At 51.5% G+C, this 8,060-nt stretch overlaps 1 protein-coding gene across 2 annotated transcripts; it reads left to right on the forward strand.

Moving 5' to 3' along the window:
• Positions 1 to 98: 98 nt before the first annotated feature.
• hmgn1a (high mobility group nucleosome binding domain 1a) lies at positions 99 to 6,759 on the forward strand. Of its 2 annotated transcripts, none has more exons than XM_088638418.1 (6): positions 99 to 294; positions 2,557 to 2,583; positions 3,255 to 3,284; positions 3,380 to 3,415; positions 4,531 to 4,635; positions 5,355 to 6,759. In XM_088638418.1, the coding sequence occupies exons 1-6, from the start codon at positions 277 to 279 to the stop codon at positions 5,400 to 5,402; spliced, it is 264 nt and encodes an 87-aa protein (XP_088494544.1). In that variant the 5' UTR covers positions 99 to 276; the 3' UTR covers positions 5,403 to 6,759. The 2 variants fall into 2 exon arrangements, with proteins under 2 accessions (XP_088494544.1, XP_088494543.1); XM_088638417.1 differs by having other exon boundaries at positions 113 to 294; positions 4,528 to 4,635.
• The last annotated feature ends 1,301 nt before the right edge of the window (positions 6,760 to 8,060 follow it).

Genomic DNA, 8,060 nt, shown 5'->3' on the forward strand with positions numbered 1-8,060 from the left:
CCCGCAGGCCAATCAATAGCGCCGGGGGGCGGAGAGAGCGCTGCCTGTCAGGCTGGTGCTGTAATGAATAGCGCGGAGAAGGAGGCGATCCAATCCGGTTTGAGCTAGTTTCTGTTCCGCTGGAATATTAACGTCTGGCTGGGCTGTTTTACAACAGACAGTCCTGCTGCCATCTAATACGGGGGCATAGTAGCGCTTTATTTTGAAGGGTCTTTCTGGGAAGCGAAATTTTGTTGTCCTCATCGTAAGGAAAGGCGATCAGACGACAGGGCCACCATGCCGAAGAGGAACAAAGTAAGCGGCATTATTTAAACATCTTGCGTGCGAGCCTGGAGACGGTGTTTTGTAATTAAGCAGTGTAGTAATGAGCCATGCAGCACGTATTTTTACGAAGTACGTGCACAATAAGATTAAATTCGCGTTTGCGTGCTGCGGCGGGGTGAATGTACCGGGGTTGCAGTGGGGATACAGACTTTCTGACTTGAGCTCACGGGGCTTTTAAACGTGTCTGCGCTCGGATTTAAGAAGTGGTGCCTCTTGTTGTGTCTCTGCTGCGACCCTTTCGCCTCGACAAACTTGCAGTGGGCGAGAGAGAGAGAGAGAGACTGGGTATTTCACGTTAACGGTAAAAACACGCTCGACGGTGTTTTCTTTTTTAATTTGAAAAAAAAAATTAAATGTACTCCCAACAAAGGGGCGTCACTGGGGTTCGGTGTTGATCGCCGGAACAGAACTTATTTTAAACGCTTATTTAATTAACTTCCGAAATGCCCTTTGTGCTTCGCGCCCTTTTCGAGCACTTGAGCGCAGCGCGGAGCTGCGGCTGTGGGTCTGTTCCCGCACTTGAGAGGCGAGGGAGGCGGCGCAAGTGCTCCCGGACTGGCGGGGCTGCGGGGCCGCTCGGCCCGGCCCCCCTCAGCCCGCACCTGGGCAAGCTGCCCCCGCTGCCCCCCGCCCGGGCGCCGCCGAGCCGCTGCAATGGCGACCCTCCGACAGCGCAGCGCCGCCGGGGCAGCGGCGGATTCTAGCACGTTCTGCGGCCGCCGCAGGGCTCGCGGAGCATCTCGGAGTTCGAAATTCGAACGCGTGGCGCGAAGGCCGAGCGGCCGGCGTGACGTCGCGGGGGGCGCTTTGAAGCCGCCGCCTCGCCAGCCAATGGGGGAGCCGGCAGGCCGCGCGGGGGGGCGGGATTGTTGACTGTGACGTAGCTGGGAGGACCAGCGGCGCGGCGCTCCGGTGACAGTCGCTTTCCCTGCGTCGTGGTTCGCGCTGTGTTGAACCTTTCGGTCACCCGCCCGCCCAGTCCACGGGCCTTTGTTTGCGAGCGTGTCAGCTGCGTGGGTTTCAAACCCACTCGGCTGGTCGGTGAGCGCCGCAGCCGCTTCTCGGAGGGCGTGTCGCCTCCTGAGCCCCCTCGGCTAGGGTGTGGGGGGCGACACGCACCCCAGAGCCTGAAGAACCGGACTGGCAGCCCTCCCCCCCCCCGGAGAGCCACACGGGCCAGCCTGACAATTCGGGGACACGTGTAGGTGATGGACCGGGTCCGAAAGTCACGTGTTCAGCTCCGGCGAGCCCTGCTCCCGCGGCCTGGGGCTGTTCTGACCTGTTGCTGGTGAATCATCAGGCCACAGCTATTCCGGGCCTGTAGAAGTAGGGGATATGTTTATAAAACCAGCTGAACGAGGGACCCCCCAGGACTAGGCAAGAGACCCATATCTATCAAATCCCATGACTGATAGATGCTTTAGAGATCCCGTGAGGGAAACTGCAGAAAATTCAGTGGGTAAATGGATTTTGTGGTGAAAACAGGTTCATGTGGACAGGCTTCCCCCAGATCACCCGTTTCTAAAGGTGGGCATCGCCTGAAAGCTGTGGATCGATTAAGCAGGTAGTGCACTCGGGGGGGGTCTCTGGCCCTTGAGGGCAAGATATCTGCTCTGCATCACTCCTGGAGCAGTGGGGAGAGTGAAAATCGACCTGAGCTCAGCGCATCGGAAAAGAAACGGGCCAGAAACACTCTGGGAGTCCCCGAGTTCTCTGAATCTCCGGCACCCCTCTCCACCTGAACACCAGACCCGTTGCCCCGCAGCAGGTCGGGGCTCTGGACCTGTAACTGGAGGGCTGTGGGCTCAGGCCCTGTTGGAGACTGCTGCTGTACCGCTGGGCAAGGTGCCTGGCCCGGGCTGCTGCAGTGAAACACCTGGTTGTGTGGAGGTGTGCAAAATGCAAGTCAGTTTGGGGAGAGGCATCGGGCACATGTATGAACCTGTGTTCATCCACACGTTTACCCTGGAGATCGATGCAAACAGGCAGTTTCATATTTTCCATGCATGACATACAGATCTGCACTTTGGAAAGATTGATTCTGGCTTTAAACTGTTTTCATCTTGTCTTGAGTGTGTTGTTCACATCCTTGTAAGTGGTTAAATCCTTGGTAATGTCCAGTGTTTGCCCCCATATAGGTCAATCCTAGAAATGTGTTGGCAGATTGTATAATTGTCCTGTGTAGTAGCCTCTGTTTATATCTAATGACTTCTGCATCTTTTTTTTTTTCAGACAAACGCAGAAACTGAAGCAAATGAGGTGATTCTTTTATTCATGTTGGTGTGAGGTTTATGTGTTTTAAGTTAAACAATGGTAGAAAAGAACTTGTTGGATGTGAAATACTGGGAATTATTTTGAACAACAAAATCTTTAAAACATTACAGAAACAAGTTTTCTCCTTGCATGTCTGTTACTTTGGCTGCTTGTTTAAATCCCTGCCAGCAGGTGTCAGTCTTGAGCTTAGTTGTGGCTTAGCTACTAATTAGGTTTCCAAGTCCATCAGAGACTCTTAACTGCCAAGGTGTTTAAAAACCAGCTTAAAGGGGTTTAAGAGTGGAGGTGAAAACATAGAATTGAATTTTACTCTTGGACCTATTGCAGCATCTTGCTGTGGTTTTGTACTTCTGCTGTAGGTATTGCGCACTGTACAGGGCTTTTTGCGTTTTGAAATGCACCTGTACGGAAATGATTATTGCTCCATGAGACACTCCACATTGTGTTTTTGGACTTAGTCATGGGTTGCTTCATGCCCGTTTAGTTCGATGAAATGCATAAGCAAATTGTTGGGGAATTAGATCACAAGATAACGTCCGCAAAAAATGGGGAAACCCTAATCCTGTGCCTGTTGTCGGGGCGTTGGGCATCTCAGTGGCCATCGCTTAAGTCCAGAGAGGAGCGTCCAGACTAATTTCTCTTTTCCTTTTTCACAGCCCAAGAGGAGATCGGAGAGACTGTTAAACGTAAGTGTCGCATTGCAGCACCTCAACGCTATTTTTTCTTAGTCTTCTGGACCGGACTGTGACTAACGTTGGGGGAGGGGCGGTTTGTTTTGCAGAAACCTTCTCAACCAAAGCCAGAGCCCAAGTCAAAGGTAAAGAACATTTTCACTCTCCAGTTATAGTTCCTGTCACGTTTGTTGCTGTCTGTTGTGTCTGCAGGTGTTTATTCCACATCTGCTTTTTGCCATGTAAATTAGTTAATTGCTGGCTTAATGGGTCCAGTTTAACTCCTGTGAGCTAGGAGAACTTTAGAGACCTAGGATGCCCAGAGACACACTGGCCTCGCAGGCTGAGAACTGGGCATTCCTGTCCTGATATTACAGTACTGTTAGGAGTCCGTGCACAGTGCTGTTGAGATATGATTCTAGTAAACTTGAGAAGGGTACGCTGAGACGATGGAAACGCTTTGGGCTCTGGACTGCAGTGAGGATGTAACCGGGTCCAGAGCTCATTGGTTACATGAGCGATCAGCAGGCCCGGGTTCATGAGCCCTCCAGGGTCTTTACTGTGGGTGGCTGTAATCACTTCATGACCGGTGACGAAGAGTGGTGAAGCAAGTTCAGAGACGGGGATTATAAGGAGGCCTTGGTGGGTAAAGCCCAGGGGGAAATTTGGCCAGGGCGCCGGGGTTACACCCCTACTCTTTTTCGAGTTAGGTCCTGGGATTTTAAATGACCACAGAGAGTCAGGACCTTGGTTTTACGTCTCACCTGAAGGATGGTGCCTTTTTACAGTATAGTGTCCCCGTCACTATACTGGGGCATTAGGACCCACACAGACCACAGGGTGAGCGCCCCCTACTGGTCCTACTGACAGCTCTTCCAGCAGCAACCTGTGCTTTCCCAGGAGTCTCCCATCCAGGTACTGGCCAGGCTCACAGAGAATCGGGACCTCTGTTTTACTTTTCGCCCGAAGGACGGTGCCTTTTTTTACAGAACAATGTCCCCTTGAGTGCCACCAGGGTCATTTTACACACTTGTCTTAACTACGTTTAAAAGCAGTACCGTACGAAAAGGGTGACGTTTCGTTTCAATGCCAGATCTTGGGAGCACTCTCAGCTTGCACAGACTGGGGATCTTTGCTTTTCCTCCACGATATTTAAAGCTTTAGATATAGCCCTTTCGCGATGGAGGCTGGTGGGTGGTGGGAGTGTGCGGGGGAGTAGGAGCTGGCCCGCGCGGTAACGCTCGTGCTCTCGCCACAGAAGGCGCCTGTAAAGCCCAAGAAAGCCAAGGTGAACGACGAGGCCAAGCAGGAGGAGAAGAAGAAGGACGATGTGCCTGCGGAGAACGGAGAGGCCAAGGCGGACGAGGTGAGTGGGGGGGTCCTGAGGCAGAAGACCTCTTTCAGACGGTCAGCCGGAAGAGAATTCGGACAACCGCCCGCCGAGTCCTCCCGCGTGCAGTCGCGGTGGTGACACGGGCTGGGGAGGCCACTGTGGCCGAGACGGCATCTTCCCACCCGCCCTGGGGCTCGTGTTCCACTGCCATCCGTGTGGGAAACCTGCGGAGCCCGAGGTGAACCAGGTTCACCTGTTACCCGGGCGCGAAAGGTCTCATGTAAATCCACAGGCACCGCAACTCGTCAGACAAGTCCCGCTACCTGACACTGGGACTTCAGGTTCTGACTAGTAACTGCACCGTTAATCCCGAAAAAGTTTCTGTGAAAAGGTAACCAGGAACTATAAATGTTATGACTTTCAGAACCATTAACATTTACATAACACGAACCTTCAAGCGAAAAGGACCCTTGTATCTACTTAGAAAGCAGTGACCTCTGCTCACTTTTTTTTCTTATAGTGGGGAGTTTCATGTGGAGGAAAATCTCTTGATGCTCTAGCACTGCTTTTCATCCACCGAGCTGCGTCAGAACTAGAAATCAGGTCCTTCTGTGTAGTCCACTGTGTATCAATACACACAAATCGATGGATAAACTCTTGACTCCGCAGCTGGAGCGTCTTGTGGTGTGTCTGCGGAAGAACATGCAGCCTTGCTTCCTCCAGTCTGACTCCTCTCTCTTCTCTGGCTCCAGGCTCCAGCTTCAGACGAATCCAACCAGAAGGACGGAGAGAAGGAATAAAATCCCTTCCGCGTCGTTTACCAGGGATCCCCGTACTTCTTTTCTTGTACAATTCAGAGGAATATTTTTATCTACTATTTTTTAAATGCAAGTTTTTTAGTAGTTTGATTGTAGAAACACATTTTTTTTAAAAAGGCGGCAAAGGGATTTCACCACATCCCACATTTTTACATTTCCGGAGCAAAAACTGTTGTGACTGTAAATGTCTAGGCTTAATTTTAAACGGGGCAGGGGGGAGGTTGCCGGAGGGGTTACATGCAATCATGTTGTTTTGGGGTTACTGTTCCACGGTCCGGAGAGCGGTGCCGAGAGACTTACATTCCGTGGGCCCGCGAGGAACGGCTTCGAATTGAACTAAGTAGGGGTGGCTCGAACTTGCCTGGGTCTTTTCAGCCCAAAGGATCCCGACGCGTGTTGCGTGTGGGAGGGGATTTACTTCAGCCCCCGCTGAAGTGCCGCCCCTACGTGGGCGACGCACCAGCAGCCCCTCTCCACAGCAGCTCGGCGGAGGAGTGAGAAACCGCTGCACCAGCTGAATTCGGGGGCAACTTTAGGGAGGCCAGAAGCCCCAGACTGGGACTCTTACCAAGAGACCTGTGGGAACTTTTGGGACCTCAATTTAACGGCACAGCCTACAGCAGGGCGTTTCCAGTCTGTGTACTGGGGCGCTCATACGGGGAGGATCGCCACCTACTGGTCCACCTGCTCGACTCGCGCCTCCAGCCTGGTTTTTCCTGGAGGTCCCCCTGCCATGTTCCTGATGGGGGGCCAAGTCTTGCTGAGCTTCTGCCAGAACGGGTTAAAAAGAGGTTATCTGGGGTGGGGGGGGGACGATATGTGGTTTTATTGTTTATAAAAAAAAAGTTTTAGGATGTTTGTTTGTAAGCTGTATTGTATAAATGTTAACCCTTATACCCATGCAGTTTTCCCAGTCGGTTGTTTTGCTAAATAAACCCGTTCCCTAGTGCGCGCGTCCACCGTGTCCGAACTGTGCGTCCTGTGTGTCGTCTGATTGTTGGTGATGGGCTCTGCGATGATGGTGTACAAGTGCTGTGAAAGGATCTTTTAAAAAAAAAAAAGTCTGTGTGTGGTGTCATGGTACATTGGAAGGAGGGTAAAAGGGGATGCTGGTGTTCTTAGCAAAGCTAATAACCTGCCGTGCGCAACAGTGTCAAACTAGCTGGCGGTGTCCCTGTGCGCTCCTGGGGCCGAGCGCTCTTGCCAGGATATGGGTGATGGCCACCTGTGGCTTTTCGCTGACAAGTACAAATGTACAGATTTGTTTTTGTTTTTGGTCATAGCTGTGTTTGTGTAATAATGGGTGTAAAAGAACCAATAAAAAACGGCTATAAGTTTGCGAGTTGTTTACGTTTTCTTGGGCGTTCGTGTACGTTTTCCCCAAGGAGTGACAAACATTTTGACCTGAGCACCCGTGGGGTTTGAAGAGCGTCGTGTTTTTTTGGACGAGGTGGCCACCAGACCTACCTCCCGAGGGAAGAGGGCGGCTTGGAGACCGCTCTGTGCTGCATGGGGCCCTGTTGGAGCGTATGTCTACCAGAGCAGCGGCTGTTCTTGCCTGGTGCAAAGCTGAGGCCAACGTGTGTAAGCGGCACCGTTCTTTGGCTGGAAGATGGTGCATGAGGAGTTCATGAGATAATCTGGGGAAGACCATGTAAGTGGCAAAATAAAGGAAGGGAAGAAAGCACTTTGGATTTGCTCTTATGTGGAAGGTGGCTTGTGGCCCGGTGATGTGAGGTTATTAACTCGGGTAGAGGCTGCAGGTGATGGCATTAGAAATCCCTCCTGACCACATGTACATGCAGTTACTACTGCCATTAATGCAGAACGTCCCCAAGGTGTAGAGATCGTCTCATTTCTGACTGTCCATGTGACAACTGATTTGAATGTAATGCATTTATGTATGAAATCATCTGCATGAATTACCTGATGGGGAGCCATGTAATTCCGATATGCGCGGTTTCAGGTGTATACACAGACTTGCAATTCTCTGGAAAACACTTGTGAAGTAAACTAGAGCAGACAGTTGGATTCCTAAAGGTCATTAGCGTCATTCTCTCTCACATGCTTCTCTAGTGTCACTCAAGGGGGGTTTCAGTTGGGCCCTAAATGCAAGGAACCATTACTGATGTGCAGTTAACAGGGTCTGGAGCTACAGCCTCTCCTAATAAGGTAGGGCACAATTCAGCTGTGAGAGAAAAAGGGCAAAACTATGCGTAACAGCTGGAATTGGTGTCTTAGAAGAGCCTTCACTTAACTGGTTCTGTTCTTTACCCCTCTGCTCCTACTGTGTCCAGTACCCACATCTACTGTCTCCTCTCAGTGTATTCTCACTCACCCCACGGGCTGTGGGTCCTAATACCCCAGTGACAGGGACACTAGACTGTAAACAGGCACCGTCCTTCAGATGAGACGTAAAACCGAGGTATTGACTTTCTGTGGTCACTAAAAATCCCAGGGTGTTTCTTGAAAAGAGTAGGGGTGTTACCCCAGTGTCCTGGCCAAATTTCCCCCTGGCCTTTAGCAATCATGGCCTCCTAATAAGCCCCATCTCTGAACTGCCTTCATCCCTCCGTTCTCCCCACTGAGAGCTGGTGTGTGGGGAGTGTACTGGCACACTGGTGGTGGTGGAGGGGATCC

Source organism: Lepisosteus platostomus, chromosome 7, assembly GCF_059453375.1.
Source record: "Lepisosteus platostomus isolate fLepPlt1 chromosome 7, fLepPlt1.hap1, whole genome shotgun sequence".
NCBI lineage: Eukaryota > Metazoa > Chordata > Actinopteri > Semionotiformes > Lepisosteidae > Lepisosteus > Lepisosteus platostomus.